This window comes from Protomyctophum parallelum (genome assembly GCF_964188405.1).
Source record: "Protomyctophum parallelum genome assembly, chromosome: 11".
NCBI classification, from domain to species: Eukaryota; Metazoa; Chordata; class Actinopteri; order Myctophiformes; family Myctophidae; genus Protomyctophum; species Protomyctophum parallelum.
The window spans coordinates 3,478,584-3,498,222 of NC_139707.1; the positions used below are offsets into that span (position 1 = coordinate 3,478,584).

General features: G+C 40.6%; 1 protein-coding gene across 1 annotated transcript; it reads right to left on the reverse strand.

Annotated features, from left to right (window-relative positions):
* Positions 1-683: 683 nt before the first annotated feature.
* On the reverse strand, positions 684-17,341 carry LOC310866356 (kelch-like protein 7). The gene is made up of 10 exons (XM_083775966.1): positions 17,193-17,341; positions 15,465-15,667; positions 14,776-14,910; positions 14,319-14,399; positions 12,780-13,148; positions 12,305-12,439; positions 11,763-11,954; positions 4,636-4,782; positions 3,746-3,858; positions 684-811 (listed from the first exon to the last, which is right to left on the reverse strand). The coding sequence occupies exons 2-10, from the start codon at positions 15,618-15,620 to the stop codon at positions 787-789; spliced, it is 1,353 nt and encodes a 450-aa protein (XP_083632092.1). The 5' UTR covers positions 15,621-15,667; positions 17,193-17,341; the 3' UTR covers positions 684-786.
* Positions 17,342-19,639: the final 2,298 nt, after the last annotated feature.

The window sequence follows — 19,639 nt, forward strand, 5'->3', positions numbered from 1 at the left end:
GAACCCCAAAGTAGTGCACTATATGGGGCATAGGGAATGAATTCGGACGCAGCCCTGGTCTCTAAACTGCCTCCCCCTGGCCAGCCGGGACGCCTGATGGAGGGGAAAGGAACTGGTTGGAATAACGTGTTCCTTCCACGTGCTACGTCCAACCAGGGAAACTCCCCCCTGTCAGGTGTAAAGGAGCAACTTGGACACTCAGGCATGAAGGAAGCATGAGTTCATGGGGACTAGGCTGGCGGAGGGTGTGTAGAGCCCAGGATCACATTAGAATCACATTAGAAATGGGTTACAAAATCGTGGGATAAAAATTATAAATTTATTATAAATAATGTTTTTTTATATTAATAAGGGTAATAATAATATTGTATCTTAAATCTTATATTATCTTATTTTTTGCTGGATTCTGTTGAGCCTTAACTCCAACTCTTCATTCTGTTCTCAGAGCAAGATCGAAGACATAATCCAGAGCCTTATTTAATGTGGTGAGTCAACAAGGTTGTGCTGTTCAGTTTTTACCAATGACTATCAACTAGTACTTGTACACATGTACGGTTAACATGTTTTAGTACTTCTAATACCATGTACACATGTACGGTTAACATGTTTTAGTACTTCTAATACCATGCCTTTTCGTGGAGGGGTCAGAATACATTTTTAACATGAACATGCAAACTCCACACAGAAACCTGAGGACGATTCTACGAATGTCTTCTAAATCCTGAGTTTTTCAGTACAATATAATCTATCAAACTACTACAATGTGACCTATATCACACATGCATGTCATTCAGTACAATATATATATAATCTTTATTTCAGTCCATATCACATAAGATCAACGTACAAAAAACATAAAGACAAACAACATGGGGAAAGGATAAAAGCGAGCAATTAGTACAAAACAAAGTACAGTGGTGCATATAAAAGTACTGACCTACCTAATCAGCAGAAATTTTAGCTATATCACACAAATGGTTGTCATTCTGTACAATGTTAGCTACACGTTTTAGTGGTTGTTGAACCAGCATGGAGGCACAACGTATCAGTGGTGGGAAAAGTACTCGGGTAGAAGTATCAATACTGCACTATAGATTTTACTGGGACCAGTTTCGAATTGCAGCCGTCCTTTGTGAGCGGTTTTGAAGGAGTCAAGTGATTCGCACGTCTTAATGACTGTTGGTAGGGCGTTCCACATTTTGTTGGCATAGAAGCGAAAATGATTTAGTCCTTTGTTTGTGCCGAATCTGGGTTGTACATGGTTTGTTGCACTTCCTCTGGTGTTGTAGGTGTGGACTTCGTTAACATTAAGGAAGTATTTAGACAGGTACATAGGTATCTCAGTGAAGTATTTAGACAGGTACATGGGTATCTTAGTGAAGTATTTAGACAGGTACATGGGTATCTGTCTAAATACTTCCTTAATGTCAACGAAGTCCACAGATATCTACTGTAGTTGTCTTTATTTCTCTTTAAATGTATTATGTATCTAAAACACTTTGAATTGTCTTTGTGTACCAATAGATGAACAAAGCCATAGTGCTCCTGACCTGTGCTGACCTCATGAGACCCCTAGTGGACACCAACCAGATGACCACGAGGGACGAGGAGGATGGATTGCAGTGATAACTGAATTGATCTAAGTGTTATCTCACAGTGTTCTGTCAAGACAGCTCAATAAATGAGAAATTCACAGAAGAGTTTTTTTTAATATATATAGTTAGTGTGTGAATAACCCCCCCCCCCCCTTAGCTACTTTAGCTATTGAAAAACAGCAGATCTACAAACTCGTACTACGAGCTTGTAGAAAATGTGGCACAAATCTTTGAATACATTATATATTCAAAGATTTGTGCCACATCTTCGAAAAACGTTCACCGTGAAAGAATATATATAATATATATTCTTATATTATACGACTGACAGAAACATGAGGTATTTCAGAACGACTGACAGAAACATGAGGTATTTCAGAACGACTGACAGAAACATGAGGTATTTCAGAACGACTGACAGAAACATGAGGTATTTCAGAACGACTGACAGAAACATGAGGTATTTCAGAACGACTGACAGAAACATGAGGTATTTCAGAACGACTGACAGAAACATGAGGTATTTCAGAACGACTGACAGAAACATGAGGTATTTCAGAACGACTGACAGAAACATGAGGTATTTCAGAACGACTGACAGAAACATGAGGTATTTCAGAAAACTGTCATGATTTGTAGAATCGTCCTCAGGTCAAAACGGGTTAAGAGTAAAGGGCTGTATTTACTTAAGACCTGGAGGCGTGATCAATGCCATTTGGCTATTCTGAGTGGCCAAAGAGCATTGACCACGCCTCCAGGTCTTAAGTTAAGTAATAAGACCTGGTACTTAAGACACGCAAAATACAGCCCATATGTCATGTTCAAACGTACTGCATGTCATCATCAAATGATCGGGTTAGGAATAGGACAAAAACAAACAAAGAAATCTCCAAGAATTCAAGGCTTCGTGGGGCGTGTAACTGATAGAAAATCACTACCTTTTTGGGCGAACTATCCCTTTAAGAAACATATTGATGAAATGTGTACATATGATTGTACTTTGGAGATTTGAATTTTTATATGCGTTGTGACACACATTGTGAGCTTGTAGATCGTCTCTTTTCAAATGATTTCGTGCACATTCTGACCTTATGCAATTACAGCTACATTGCAGTATTGATACTAACATTTGGGACACTGCCCAAATGTTTAAAGTTTTAATTCACATTCGGTTGTATCGATAATTGTATATTTGTTGTATTGGTCAATTAGGTCTTATATATTACCACCACGTTCTGACCAGCAGTGTTGTTTTCGTCGACTAAAACTAAGACAAAAAATGTTCGTCATCTACCTTTTTAGTACTGAATGGAAACTACATTGCATGGAGGAGGTAGCCTGTGTCCATACATGATGATCGGCCAACAAAAGACATTAATCTCCCTCCCAGTGAGTGAAGAGCACTGATGCCTGATTTATTCTTCGTCGTACAAAGTGTGTGCTGAAAATGGCTGATCTACAAGCTCACAACGCGTTGCGTGCGCGACATGTTGTGAGCTTGTAGATCAGCTATTTTCAGCACACGGAGATATGCAGGCTCTGAGAGCATTCAGAAACATTTGCCTTCACAATAAACGTATGCAGCTTTCACAACTTGGCCAACTTGGCCCATGAAGACAAGGAAAATGATTAAGAATTCGGTGGCATTTCACATTGCAAAAGATTTTTTCCAAAATGTAAAAATATTATAATAAGGAATTGATTTGGATAATGGTAATGGGATATTGTACAAATTGTCACTTTATTAATCCCAAAGGTTTGGACTGCATTTAATTTTCAACACAAAACCTTAAACTGACTTTCTGTGTGTGGAATATAAATATTGCCTTTATTGACTGAGTTACTTTGTGTTGGGTTCAAACCATCTACAGTGTTTTGAAGTATAACCAGGTAGGTTGCGGTTTTTCACACAGTGACCTTTGTAGGGGGGGTTTTATGATTCAAACCTTTAATGGTGGAAACCACTACGAAAATAAATGGCGCCCTATGTGTAATACCACGCTATACAAAGAAAAAAAATGGTGCTACCTAATTTCTGGTGGCGCTACCAAATGAAAAGGTAGGTGGCACCAGTGCTCCCTGTGAAAAAGTTAGTCTGGAGCCCTGTGTCTGTGTGTGCACGTTCCTGTTGGTGGTGAACAGTGTCTCACCTCTCTTTGTGATCCACGCCTCCTAGGATGTAGATCTGTCCGTCCACCACAGCCAGCCAGGTGGTGGGAAGGTAGGAGGGACTGATGAGAGGAAGACGGATGTGCTCTAGTACCTTAAAAATAAAATAAAGTGGAACACCCATTATTTATTAGTTCAACTTGGGTAAAACAACAATTATTCAAATGATTGTTATAAGACACAAAATCTTGTGTCAAAGGTTTAGAAAAAAAGGTTAAAAAAAAAAAAAAAATGTTCCAAGACGGGCGCCGTCCAAGTAATAAAAATAACAATAACAATAAAAAAATGAATAATAATAATACATATTATCAATAAGTAGTAGTAACAGGGGGCACGGTGGCACAGTCGGTAGTGCTGTCACAGTGCCTCACAGCTAGAAGGTCCTGGGTTCGATTCCCGCTGGGAACGCTGTGGGCGTGTCCTCTCCTCCGCGTCATCAGTGCCCATAACCGAGGTGGGGTTGGCAAAAGGGCCTTTCTGTGTGGAGTTTGCATGTTCTCCCCGTGTCCCCTAGGGTAGGTACTCTCACAAAAAAGTAATGCAGTAATCCTGGTCTCTAAACTACCTCCCCCTGGCCAGCCGGGGCGCCTGAAAGGACCTTCCTGTTCCTACCACGCGCTACGTCCGTCCGGGGAAATCCCCCCCTGTCAGGTGAAAAGAAGCAGCTTGGACATAGAAGGAAGCATGAGGTCAGTCCGCTGCCCCCCCAGGTTGGCAGAGGAAGTGTAGCGCCCAGGATTAGATTAGATAATTGACACTGGGTGAAAAGAAATGGGATAAAAATTATAGGTAAAAAAAAGTAGTAGTAGTAGTAGTAGTAGTAGTATCAATATTATATAGGTCCAGGATGTGAGAATAAGAAAAGACTGACCTTTCCAAAGCTGTGCCTGCAGGTAGCAGGACACTTGTCTAACCACATCATAGCAGCCTCAAACACCATGTCCTCCTTGGGAACACTCAGGTGATCACTGGAGAGGATCTCTGTCAGTCTCTCCACAGAGAGGGAGAGAAACTCTGGCTGTTGGTAGAAGAAAACACAGGTGGTTAATATCTAAAAGATGAACTGACTCTGGGACCTGTTGGTAGAAGAAAACACAGGTAGTTAATATCTAAAAGATGAACTGACTCCAGGGACCTGTTGGTAGAAGAAAACACAGGTGGTTAATATCTAAAAGATGAACTGACTCTGGGACCTGTTGGTAGAAGAAAACACAGGTAGGTTAATATCTAAAAGATGAACTGACTCTGGGACCTGTTGGTAGAAGAAAACCCAGGTAGGTTAATATCTAAAAGATGAACTGACTCAGGGACCTGTTGGTAGAAGAAAACACAGGTAGGTTAATATCTAAAAGATGAACTGACTCTGGGACCTGTTGGTAGAAGAAAACACAGGTAGGTTAATATCTAAAAGATGAACTGACTCTGGGACCTGTTGGTAGAAGAAAACACAGGTAGGTTAATATCTAAAAGATGAACTGACTCTGGGACCTGTTGGTAGAAGAAAACACAGGTAGGTTAATATCTAAAAGATGAACTGACTCTGGGACCTGTTGGTAGAAGAAAACACAGGTAGTTAATATCTAAAAGATGAACTGACTCTGGGACCTGTTGGTAGAAGAAAACACAGGTAGGTTAATATCTAAAAGATGAACTGACTCTGGGACCTGTTGGTAGAAGAAAACACAGGTAGTTAATATCTAAAAGATGAACTGACTCTGGGACCTGTTGGTAGAAGAAAACACAGGTAGGTTAATATCTAAAAGATGAACTGACTCTGGGACCTGTTGGTAGAAGAAAACACAGGTAGGTTCATATCTAAAAGATGAACTGACTCTGGGACCTGTTGGTAGAAGAAAACACAGGTAGGTTAATATCTAAAAGATGAACTGACTCTGGGACCTGTTGGTAGAAGAAAACACAGGTAGTTCATATCTAAAAGATGAACTGACTCCAGGGACCTGTTGGTAGAAGAAAACACAGGTAGGTTAATATCTAAAAGATGAACTGACTCTGGGACCTGTTGGTAGAAGAAAACACAGGTAGGTTAATATCTAAAAGATGAACTGACTCCAGGGACCTGTTGGTAGAAGAAAACACAGGTAGTTAATATCTAAAAGATGAACTGACTCTGGGACCTGTTGGTAGAAGAAAACACAGGTAGGTTAATATCTAAAAGATGAACTGACTCTGGGACCTGTTGGTAGAAGAAAACACAGGTGGTTAATATCTAAAAGATGAACTGACTCTGGGACCTGTTGGTAGAAGAAAACACAGGTAGTTAATATCTAAAAGATGAACTGACTCTGGGACCTGTTGGTAGAAGAAAACACAGTAGGTTCATATCTAAAAGATGAACTGACTCTGGGACCTGTTGGTAGAAGAAAACACAGGTAGGTTAATATCTAAAAGATGAACTGACTCCAGGGACCTGTTGGTAGAAGAAAACACAGGTAGTTAATATCTAAAAGATGAACTGACTCTGGGACCTGTTGGTAGAAGAAAACACAGGTAGGTTAATATCTAAAAGATGAACTGACTCCAGGGACCTGTTGGTAGAAGAAAACACAGGTAGGTTAATATCTAAAAGATGAACTGACTCTGGGACCTGTTGGTAGAAGAAAACACAGGTAGGTTAATATCTAAAAGATGAACTGACTCTGGGACCTGTTGGTAGAAGAAAACACAGGTAGTTAATATCTAAAAGATGAACTGACTCTGGGAACTGTTGGTAGAAGAAAACACAGGTAGGTTAATATCTAAAAGATGAACTGACTCTGGGACCTGTTGGTAGAAGAAAACACAGTAGGTTCATATCTAAAAGATGAACTGACTCTGGGACCTGTTGGTAGAAGAAAACACAGGTAGGTTAATATCTAAAAGATGAACTGACTCCAGGGACCTGTTGGTAGAAGAAAACACAGGTAGTTAATATCTAAAAGATGAACTGACTCAGGGACCTGTTGGTAGAAGAAAACACAGGTAGTTAATATCTAAAAGATGAACTGACTCTGGGACCTGTTGGTAGAAGAAAACACAGGTAGGTTAATATCTAAAAGATGAACTGACTCCAGGGACCTGTTGGTAGAAGAAAACACAGGTAGGTTCATATCTAAAAGATGAACTGACTCTGGGACCTGTTGGTAGAAGAAAACACAGGTAGGTTAATATCTAAAAGATGAACTGACTCTGGGACCTGTTGGTAGAAGAAAACACAGGTAGGTTAATATCTAAAAGATGAACTGACTCTGGGACCTGTTGGTAGAAGAAAACACAGGTAGGTTCATATCTAAAAGATGAACTGACTCTGGGACCTGTTGGTAGAAGAAAACACAGGTAGGTTAATATCTAAAAGATGAACTGACTCAGGGACCTGTTGGTAGAAGAAAACACAGGTAGTTAATATCTAAAAGATGAACTGACTCTGGGACCTGTTGGTAGAAGAAAACACAGGTAGGTTAATATCTAAAAGATGAACTGACTCTGGGACCTGTTGGTAGAAGAAAACACAGGTTGGTTAATATCTAAAAGATGAACTGACTCTGGGACCTGTTGGTAGAAGAAAACACAGGTAGTTAATATCTAAAAGATGAACTGACTCTGGGACCTGTTGGTAGAAGAAAACACAGGTAGGTTAATATCTAAAAGATGAACTGACTCTGGGACCTGTTGGTAGAAGAAAACACAGGTAGGTTAATATCTAAAAGATGAACTGACTCTGGGACCTGTTGGTAGAAGAAAACACAGTAGGTTAATATCTAAAAGATGAACAGACTCCAGGGACCTGTTGGTAGAAGAAAACACAGTAGGTTAATATCTAAAAGATGAACTGACTCTGGGACCTGTTGGTAGAAGAAAACACAGGTAGTTAATATCTAAAAGATGAACTGACTCTGGGACCTGTTGGTAGAAGAAAACACAGGTAGTTAACCCATTCTGACCTGAGATCAGATTCACACGAGGTTTCCGCCGGACACACACTGGTCTGATGAACCCATTCTGACCTGAGATCAGATTCTAAAAAAAAAAAAAAATCTTCGATTTTTTCAAAAAATAGCAGACCTACAAGCTCGTATCGCGCCACTCGGTGGCGCGATATGAGCTTGTAGATCTGCTATTTTTAAATAGATAAAGCATAACATGATGCCAACACCAAAATGGGTGCCCGGTCAGAATGGGTTAATATCTAAAAGATGAACTGACTCTGGGACCTGTTGGTAGAAGAAAACACAGGTAGTTAATATCTAAAAGATGAACTGACTCCAGGGACCTGTTGGTAGAAGAAAACACAGGTAGTTAATATCTAAAAGATGAACTGACTCTGGGACCTGTTGGTAGAAGAAAACACAGGTAGGTTAATATCTAAAAGATGAACTGACTCCAGGGACCTGTTGGTAGAAGAAAACACAGGTAGGTTAATATCTAAAAGATGAACTGACTCAGGGACCTGTTGGTAGAAGAAAACACAGGTAGTTAATATCTAAAAGATGAACTGACTCAGGGACCTGTTGGTAGAAGAAAACACAGGTAGGTTAATATCTAAAAGATGAACTGACTCCAGGGACCTGTTGGTAGAAGAAAACACAGGTAGGTTAATATCTAAAAGATGAACTGACTCTGGGACCTGTTGGTAGAAGAAAACACAGGTAGTTAATATCTAAAAGATGAACTGACTCTGGGACCTGTTGGTAGAAGAAAACACAGGTAGTTAATATCTAAAAGATGAACTGACTCTGGGACCTGTTGGTAGAAGAAAACACAGGTAGTTAATATCTAAAAGATGAACTGACTCTGGGACCTGTTGGTAGAAGAAAACACAGGTAGGTTAATATCTAAAAGATGAACTGACTCCAGGGACCTGTTGGTAGAAGAAAACACAGGTAGGTTAATATCTAAAAGATGAACTGACTCTGGGACCTGTTGGTAGAAGAAAACACAGGTAGTTAATATCTAAAAGATGAACTGACTCTGGGACCTGTTGGTAGAAGAAAACACAGGTAGGTTAATATCTAAAAGATGAACTGACTCTGGGACCTGTTGGTAGAAGAAAACACAGGTAGGTTAATATCTAAAAGATGAACTGACTCTGGGACCTGTTGGTAGAAGAAAAAACAGGTAGTTAATATCTAAAAGATGAACTGACTCCAGGGACCTGTTGGTAGAAGAAAACACAGGTAGGTTAATATCTAAAAGATGAACTGACTCCAGGGACCTGTTGGTAGAAGAAAACACAGGTAGGTTCATATCTAAAAGATGAACTGACTCTGGGACCTGTTGGTAGAAGAAAACACAGGTAGTTAATATCTAAAAGATGAACTGACTCTGGGACCTGTTGGTAGAAGAAAACACAGGTAGGTTAATATCTAAAAGATGAACTGACTCCAGGGACCTGTTGGTAGAAGAAAACACAGAACTGACTCTGGGACCTGTTGGTAGAAGAAAACACAGGTAGGTTAATATCTAAAAGATGAACTGACTCTGGGACCTGTTGGTAGAAGAACACACAGGTAGTTAATATCTAAAAGATGAACTGACTCTGGGACCTGTTGGTAGAAGAAAACACAGGTAGGTTAATATCTAAAAGATGAACTGACTCAGGGACCTGTTGGTAGAAGAAAACACAGGTAGGTTAATATCTAAAAGATGAACTGACTCCAGGGACCTGTTGGTAGAAGAAAACACAGGTAGGTTAATATCTAAAAGATGAACTGACTCTGGGACCTGTTGGTAGAAGAAAACACAGGTAGGTTCATATCTAAAAGATGAACTGACTCTGGGACCTGTTGGTAGAAGAAAACACAGGTAGTTAATATCTAAAAGATGAACTGACTCTGGGACCTGTTGGTAGAAGAAAACACAGGTAGGTTAATATCTAAAAGATGAACTGACTCTGGGACCTGTTGGTAGAAGAAAACACAGGTAGGTTAATATCTAAAAGATGAACTGACTCTGGGACCTGTTGGTAGAAGAAAACACAGGTAGTTAATATCTAAAAGATGAACTGACTCTGGGACCTGTTGGTAGAAGAAAACACAGGTAGTTAATATCTAAAAGATGAACTGACTCTGGGACCTGTTGGTAGAAGAAAACACAGGTAGTTAATATCTAAAAGATGAACTGACTCTGGGACCTGTTGGTAGAAGAAAACACAGGTAGTTAATATCTAAAAGATGAACTGACTCCAGGGACCTGTTGGTAGAAGAAAACACAGGTAGGTTAATATCTAAAAGATGAACTGACTCTGGGACCTGTTGGTAGAAGAAAACACAGGTAGGTTAATATCTAAAAGATGAACTGACTCTGGGACCTGTTGGTAGAAGAAAACACAGGTAGTTAATATCTAAAAGATGAACTGACTCCAGGGACCTGTTGGTAGAAGAAAACACAGGTAGGTTAATATCTAAAAGATGAACTGACTCCAGGGACCTGTTGGTAGAAGAAAACACAGGTAGTTAATATCTAAAAGATGAACTGACTCCAGGGACCTGTTGGTAGAAGAAAACACAGGTAGGTTAATATCTAAAAGATGAACTGACTCCAGGGACCTGTTGGTAGAAGAAAACACAGTAGGTTAATATCTAAAAGATGAACTGACTCTGGGACCTGTTGGTAGAAGAAAACACAGGTAGTTAATATCTAAAAGATGAACTGACTCTGGGACCTGTTGGTAGAAGAAAACACAGGTAGGTTAATATCTAAAAGATGAACTGACTCCAGGGACCTGTTGGTAGAAGAAAACACAGGTAGGTTAATATCTAAAAGATGAACTGACTCCAGGGACCTGTTGGTAGAAGAAAACACAGGTAGGTTAATATCTAAAAGATGAACTGACTCCAGGGACCTGTTGGTAGAAGAAAACACAGGTAGGTTAATATCTAAAAGATGAACTGACTCCAGGGACCTTTCCTCCTCTGAGGTGCTCACAGTCAGTGTTGTTTTTGGCAGCAAATTTAGATTTTTAGTTTTAGTCATTAGTCTCTTGAATAGTTTTCATTTCGTTTTAGTCCCATTTTAGTCACCTGGAATGTGTCTAGTTTTAGTCGACAAAATATCATAAGATTTTAGTCGACTAAATCTACAGTTGATATAGTCGAAGAAAATGTATTTTGGTGGGCCTTGATGCCGTCGTAAGACTGTTTTGATGCCGTCGTAAGACCACGAGCTTGTAGATCGTCTATTTTCAGAACGCAACCAATTGTAAGATTACTTTATTTGTTGACGAAATTGTCAGTATATTTAGTCATAGCCTCAATAGAGCACCGAAGTCTGACGTAAATATCGGTAGAGGGAGCAAATCCACGGGTTCATGTACTTTTTATTTGCATTGTAATCCCCATAGGTGGATTTTAGATCGCCTCATATAAGAACTGTGAAAAATAAACATGTCATCCAGGCCGTTTCACTCATATGGATATGAAGAATCAACTGACTGAGAGAAAACGCTACTGTTGTACTGCTGCTGAATTAGTTACATTTTCGCTAGAAACAGACTATCATAATGAGTGACTGACTGTCATAAACCTCCCTGACAATAACGCAGAGACAGCTTGTGTATATTTTTGGACCACAATGCTTATAGAGCGTCGCAGTCCTGCCCCCTACCAGGGCCCAGAAAATGATTCCCCGTTCATTTTCCAAAAAGTATTTATTTAAGATTAAGTGTCGTACAATGCCAACTCTTGTGGCGACAAATCATGACAACAAACACAATTTTTTGGGCCGAACAAAGAATTAGAAAGAAGAAAAAAAACAGCAGTTTTTGTTGTTTTTCTTCTTTGTATTATTTGTTTGGTCCAAAATATTGTGTTTATTGTCATGATTTGAGGAAAATGCATTGGGAATCATTTCCTGGCCCTGGCGTCGTCATGAAAGGGGCCGGGACTGCGACGCACGACATTAAGATCACCCCATGCTATTCTCCATAGAGAAATTACTTCCGTGAACCAGGGGGATGGAGGGGATGAGCGACTGGCGTCAGGACTTCGGCGCTCTATGACTGACCTGTTGGTAGAGAACACAGAAGTGTTCCAGAATGTAGTCCATGCTGTGTTTCTTCAACGTGTCACAGGAGTGGTCCTCAGAGAAGCAGAACATCTCTACACAGTTCTTCCTGTCGATGTGAGGCTTCATGAAGTCACCGCAGGCGTTTCCAACGGCCGTGATGTCCCACAGGTTGGCTGCTGCCAGCAGGGCCTAGAGTAGACCAAACACACATGTGTTTATTAACCCATTTAGACCTGAGAACAGATTCTACAAATGTTTCCTAATCCTGATGTTTCTATGTCAGTGGTTCTCAAACATTTTCATGTCACCCCAAAGGACCCCCAAATATATATGTAATTGGCCGCCAACCCCCATCTGAACATTATGTCATTCCAGGGACCTCATCCACCAGAAGCAAAGATTTGAGTTAAAAATGGTCGCTCTGAAAGAATATATATTCAAAGGTTTGCGCCACATTTTCACGATTTAAAATAAATAGCAGATCTACAAGCTCGAACAAATGAATGAGGTTCAAGATGATGATGATAATAATGCAGTACCTGCACATTTGCTGTGGAGATGGACACCTTTGCAGTGTAGGCGTAGTTCACCAACATACCAACAAGCTCAGGTTCCACGCCACTGAGGGACACCCGGTCCTGTGTGGGCTCCATCATGCCAGATGTAAACATGGCCTGTGCAGGGTGAAAAGGTGATGTTTTCAGGGTTAAGGCCTTTCTCATTTCAATTGTGTCAACAATGAATACATTAGATATAGCATGTTAGGTTCACTTTATAGTATAGTATAGTATAGTATAGTATACATGTATAGCTTATATGTATAGTTTAATTATATAGATACTCCACTGTTACGTTCTTAGCTTACGCATGTTTCATGATAACTACTTTTTATGTATGTGATGTATGCCATGCTTTTTGTTATTGCTCAATGTAAATCGCTCTGGATTAAGAGCGTCTGCTAAATTGTAAATGTTGTGAATGCCAAGGTAAAATTTAGCAAATGTGTGAAATGACCTCAAAGTATGAGCAAAAGGAGGCCAGTACGTATCGATGGCAGGGGAACTCCTGTCCCTCACAGCACAGAATCACATCACACAACAAGGCCCTCTCTACGTCCTTCGGCCTTTGCTTGGGTCTCGGTCTCTGGGTGTTGGGGGAGGCAGAGGGACTTCGTAACGCAGCCATGCGGATAAGCTGCCTCCGTCCTCCACCTGCCTTCACCACCCCCCGCACAACTTTATCAGCCTCTGCAACTCCCTCCTTGATCCCCGACGTGTGTGTTGAGCCTGGAGTACGGCACAGCCTGTTGAGGCCCTTTAACACCTTCTGGGGATGGACGGAGTCCTCAAACATCTCAGCCTCCTGTGAGGAGGTGCTGGACTCCTGAAATGCAACGACAACATCCCAGAGGGAGATTTATAAAGCAGACAAATTACAACTATTCACCTGTGATTGTTAATGTTGATCTGTTAACGTGGCTTTTTAAAACTGCCCTTGCGTACCATGTTGAAATGCCATTTTCCCTTGTATAGAGGGTATGCGCGTGACATCGTACCTGGAAGTTATGCGGGAACGCCCACTGAGTGGCAAAAAAACTAATTCCTGGCCTTGACAGCCCATCCATCCAAACAGAAAAGTCCCGTCTGATTGCATTAAACAATGTTAAACTCACCAACATTGCAGCTGTACGAAAAGCTTCAATTATCCTCTTTCTATCTGCAAAGTTTTTGTTTCATAAAAATCCACCATAGAAATGTTATGAGCTACTTTCTGTCAAGAAATACGCTTCCAAACTCCAACACTCCATGCTGCTCTCTAGGTCGTCCTCAGACGAGCCCTCCATCGTCGTTTCCAGTCATCTCGATTCTCCATACATCCGGCCAGTTCGTTGGTACTTTGCACTCCTGCATCGCTCTTGAGTACATCCACGTATGTTAGCGTGGGGCGTCCTCGTGATCGATGCCCGTGTGTTGGTTCCCAGAGCACCAGTTTGCTGGCTGGCAGTTCTTGATGCCTTTGGCAGTGTCCTGCTATAGTCTCATTCTCTTGGTGTCTTTGGCAGTGTCCTGCTAGACTCATTCTCCTGGCTGCTATTTTCTGGCTCACTCTTGGTAATCCCTCATACAGAGTCTTGTTAGTGACATGTACAGTCATGCTGATGTTAAGTACTGCACGCAGCATTCTGGTGTAGCACCCGTCAAGGGACTTCTGCAGGGTTGGTTTCAGGGTCCAGCATTCACTGCCGTATAGGAGAACAGACTCTACTGTTGCGTAGAAGAAGCTGAGTTTGATTTGTCGGGGGCTCAATGTTTTGCCACTCAGTCTAAATGAGGGGCATATCAGGTGTCCTGATGGGAAAATCATGCATGTGCATAGTCAGTGACAGCTTAATAGAAATATTAAACACATTGGTTTCCTATTGCTATCGTCAAGATAAGATTGTTGGTTTTCCAGCTAGCATGTTGACCTGTCTGGGTCCGGGTGAGTTTCTCCAACATTCTAAAAGGAGTGGTCCTCCTCAGAAAAGCAGTAAATCCCTACACAGCTACTCACATCCATGCCACGCTTCAGGAAGTCGCGGCAGGCATTTCCAACAGCCGTGACGCCCAACATGCTTGATGCTGCCAGCAGGGCCTAGAGTAGACCAAATAAACAACAATATCTGTCATGCATCACCAATGTTATGTAGAGCAGGGCTTCTCAACCCGTGGGTCGCCAAATTATTTTTGGGGGGTCCCCAAATTATTAAAAAAAAAAAGTTGTTTTCTTTTTGCAACTGAATGGCTGAAAAATGGAAATGTGTTATGCATAGTGCACATAGAGTACATGCATAACCTTTCCTTAATGATTATATCTGCTTTCGGTATTCATTTATGATATATTTTGGAGGGTTCGCGAGATATGGCCAAAGCATTTCCGGGGGTTTCCCCAGCCAAAAACGTTGAGAACCCCTGATGTAGAGGGGAGACAACGGAGACAATGAATAAGGTTCATGATGATAATGCAGTACCTGCACATTCGCTGTGGAGACGGACACCTTTGAAGTATAGGCGTAGTTCACCAACACACCAATCATCGGAGGTTCCACTCCACTGATGGTCACCCTCTCCGCTGTGGACTCCCTCGGGGCAGATGTAAACATGGCCTGTGCAGGGTTTGCCTGTAGTGTTCAGGGTTTATTAGGACTATCTTATTTACATTGTGTCAGCAATATTAATTAGACATATATAGCATGTTAGGTTCAAGTGAAGCAGTGTCGTTTACGTCGACTAAAACTAAGACGAAAAGTGTTCGTCGACTACCTTTTTTCACTGACTAAAACTAAATAAAAACAAAATAAAAATGAATCTATGATGACTAAAACTAAGACTAAATATATTGACAATTTCATCAACAAATAAAAACTAGACTTAAACGTTAGGGAGGAACTAGTGCACAAGAGAACCACTTTTATGCTAGGTTGCATGCTGAAAATAGCAGATCTACAATCTCACAACGTGCTGCGACGCTGTTATTTTCAGCATGCAACCAAAGTGTAAAATCTGCCATTACGACGACATCAGGGCCTGTCAAAACATCTTTTAGTCGACTGAATCAACTGTAGATTTAGTCGACTAAAATAGTTGACACGTGATGTGAAGCCAAGATAGAATTGAAATACCATTCCCTAAACAGCAGGTGAGTGTGTGCTTGTCTTACCTCAAAGTGTGAGCTGAAGCAGGCCAGTACGTATCGATGGCAGGGGAACTCCTGTGCCTCGCAGCAGAGAATCACATCACACAACAAGGCACCGTTGAGCCGCAGCCTGTTCAGGCCCGCTAAGACCTTCTGGGGATGGCCGGAGTCCTTAAACATCTCAGTCTCCTAGTGAGGACGGTGGTACACTGGTGGTGCCGGTCCTCCTGAGATGCAACGACGAGATTTAGTAATCAACAGACAAATTACAGTAACAACTATTCACCGGTGATTGTGAATAATGTTGTTGATGTGGCTTTAAAACAACTGCCCTTGTGTACCATGATGTGAAATGCCATTATTTCCATGAGTCTGAGGAAGACTAACTTGATATGTTAGTTACACTTGCATAGTAGCGGTACATGCAGTAGCAGTGATGTAAATCGGTTTTCAATGTAATGAGTCCCAGGAGGCAGGGATGGTCTTTTAGAAATGAGTCCCAGGAACATTTGATGAGTCCCACTTCAACCACTTTAGGAGTCACATTTTGCCATTTTTACAAATCGCAGCATTGAACTCCCATTTAATTTGATATGGTTATAATGTGGTTATATTCATGTAGAAAGCAGAAGAAGAAATGATTATTATAACTAAAGCTAGCAAAATAAACTAGAATTAAAAACAGTACAGTAGTGCATCCTGTGGATGCAGAGGTTGTTTTAATGCATCCCTTAACTATAAACTGTGTTTTGGGATGTAACATGCACCCTATTTTAATCTCTGCAGTAGTGTGCAAAAAGGGTGAAGTTTCCCTTTAACAGTATGCAGAATAGGTACATTTCAAAAGCTGTTAACTGTGGACGACACCATAAAGCATTACACTTGTTTCCAATAGGGTCCACACATGCAGTTTTCAATTCATCAGAATGAAATGTATTGAATGTTTAAATCCAATCCAGGCTGAGCATTATCAGCCCCCAACTGGTTCCCAAAGTGGGGTCCGGGGACCCCCAGGGGTCTTTGAGGGAGTTCCAGGGGGTCCCCAGCTAAATGATAGTTTGGAAACCAAATGGACCCTTATGGGTCTGTAACTCTTGAGAGTGTACAAATGGAACCAAATGGACCCTTATGGGTCTGCAACTCTGAGTGTACAAATGGAACCTAAATTAACATTGATTTTACAATATAAATGGGGGGTCCCAGAGATAGAAATGCCATTAAATGGGGGTCCGTAGACTATAATGCATGTCCAAACTGGGGGGTCCTTTTTATAATTAAACGACTTGAGAATCACTGCTAGAGCCATAACATTATTCTCTTGTGGGGGTCCCTCCCTGCATGGCATATCTTTTTCAAATGGGGGTCCGAATTAGTGTCAATTTGGGGGTCCTTGATGTGAACAAGTTTGGGAACTAACTGCACAATACAAAGCAAACAATAGCCACAACAAAATACTGTACAACAACAAACCGTTGCATTGATTGATTGAAGTATTTATTAACAGCTGTTAAGTTGTGCTTGAAATGTTCTGTAATTCTGCAAACTATAGTTTGCAGAATTACAGAACATTTCAAGCACAACTCAATACAAAGACTGTTAACTGTGAGTGGACGACACCATAAAGCATTACACTTGTTTACAAGAGGGTCCACCTTGTTCAATTCATCAAAACATTTACATAACATATACACTTCTATTTAGTCAAAGAGCAGAACAGGAATTAATCATAAAATCACTAAAAAGTAAACATACCTCGTCGTTGTCTGCATACAGAAACAACTCTAAAGGAAATGAGTCCAATTCAAACAGTGTCCACAACAACGCAGTCACACACAAACCAAACGGTAATGGTATTATAGTCCGTCAACCAATACTAATGATTTAATATAGACATTTGGACGTTTAAACTGAAGAACAACAACAAACTGTCCGCGTCGCCCGCTTCTGCTCTTTAAAGGGACAGTGTCACCACTAACTGTGTCCACTGCTTTTGGTTCCGGCCGCAAACGTAAATTAAATAATACCCTTAAATAATTATTTGAATTGAATAAACCACATTTGTTTTGGTTATTTCCTATGTGATTTATTTCATGGACTTTGTTTTGTTAGCACCGTAACGTGGCGGGATTGGGAAGAGTATTAGTTTAGTTTGTGGCTGGGTTAGTGTGCTAGGGCTTACCTTAGGGTTTGGCGGCTGGCGCCCCCTTGTGGCCCCTGGGAGAATTTAATAAATAAAATAAAAAAAGCTTTTTTTAAGATCCCAGATATAAATGGCGTCAGTATAGCCCTCATTGGGCTTCTTAAACTCGTCCTTCTGATCCTTCAGTGATGGAAAGTAACTAAGTACTTAAGTACTGCACTTAAGTACAATTGAGTATTTCCAATTTCCAGTACTTTTACTTCTACTCCACTACATCTCAGAGCCAAAATGTGTACTTAGATTAGATTTTGTACACATTTAGAATTTGTGAAATGTGACATTCTGCAATATGAATACTTTAACTTTCAGTACATTTTGATAGATATTGTTGTACTTTTACTCAAGTACATTTTCAATTCCGTACTTTTACTTGTAACGAAGTATAGCCTTCCTCCCTAATACAGCAGAGACAAGTTCAAAGTGAACCTCAGCCTGAACGCCTTCCTCCCTAATACAGCAGAGACAAGTTCAAAGTGAACCTCAGCCTGAACGCCTTCCTCCCTAATACAGCAGAGACAAGTTCAAAGTGAACCTCAGCCTGAACGCCTTCCTCCCTAATACAGCAGAGACAAGTTCAAAGTGAACCTCAGCCTGAACGCCTTCCTCCCTAATACAGCAGAGACAAGTTCAAAGTGAACCTCAGCCTGAACGCCTTCCTCCCTAATACAGCAGAGACAAGTTCAAAGTGAACCTCAGCCTGAACGCCTTCCTCCCTAATACAGCAGAGACAAGTTCAAAGTGAACCTCAGCCTGAACGCCTTCCTCCCTAATACAGCAGAGACAAGTTCAAAGTGAACCTCAGCCTGAACGCCTTCCTCCCTAATACAGCAGAGACAAGTTCAAAGTGAACCTCAGCCTGAACGCCTTCCTCCCTAATACAGCAGAGACAAGTTCAAAGTGAACCTCAGCCTGAACGCCTTCCTCCCTAATACAGCAGAGACAAGTTCAAAGTGGTGTGAGAGGCATTTCTTTATTCACCCATTTAGGTCGAAATAAAAAAAACCTCTTCTAAATCATGACAGTTCTCTGAAAAACCTCATGTTTCTATATCAGTGGTTCTCAATATTTCCTGTCAAGGAAGGACCAGAATTATCTATATTTGGCTGCAAAAAACTAATTTTGGCATCAGCCACTTGAATTAAGTTGACTTGATTGATATAAAAAAGGACCAGTCAGCTCAAACCCACAAAGCAATACATTGTCTTCAAGAGTGTTGCAGACAAACATTACAAAGTTATTAGATTATTATATTTAAAAAAAAAACCTACCAATTCCATTTTGCACTTCTATTTCCCATTCTAAGTGTGTTTGTCTTATATCTTAACGCCTCAGGTAGGCCAACTGTTTAAAACTATTTTCAAAAATGGGATTTTCTTTTGGGGGGTGGGGGGTGGTGGGTAGAGTAAAAAAAAAACCCTGCTCTATGGCAATGATTACTAGTATCAGGTAGCATATCAAAAAAATGTTTAACAATAAACCCAAAGTGTGACTTACAGCATGAAGAATAAAGGTTTGCCCATTTTCAAATCAACACAGGATCTTTACTGGTGTGTTTGGTATATTTAAAACACACTTAACCAAGTTAACCATAACTGGTATAGACATTATCCATACAGTCTATGATCCATACTTACAGGACGTAGAAAAGGGTTATATTCAAACTCCTCCACTAGATGGCACTGTGGGCTTGTCATCATCATCTCTGGCCTGCAGTCACAGGGGGAGACATACAGTAGGCCTACACGTCATAGTATAATGGAACATAGACACGTTTTGATTGATTGATTGAAATATTTATTAACAGTTTGTAGAATTTACAGTACATTTTAAGCACAAACTCAATACAAAGACTGTCAACTGTGAGTGGACGACCCAATTAAGCATTACACTTGTTTACAACAGGGTCCACATTGTTCAATTCATCCAAACATTTAAAGACATACAGACATTTAGAGACATACAAATAGACATTTCTATGTAGCTAAAGTACAGAACAGGA

Bases quoted from the DNA above. Each gene is read 5' to 3' on its own strand.
- LOC310866356 (XM_083775966.1), bottom strand. From the start codon at position 15,620: ATGTTTAAGGACTCCGGCCATCCCCAGAAGGTCTTAGCGGGCCTGAAC. The intron at 14,911-15,464 runs GTAAGACAAGCA...AACCCTGCACAG, and splicing joins GCTTCAGCTCACACTTTGAG to GCCATGTTTACATCTGCCCC. The intron at 11,955-12,304 runs GTACTGCATTAT...GGTCTACTCTAG, and splicing joins TCTCCACAGCAAATGTGCAG to GCCCTGCTGGCAGCAGCCAA.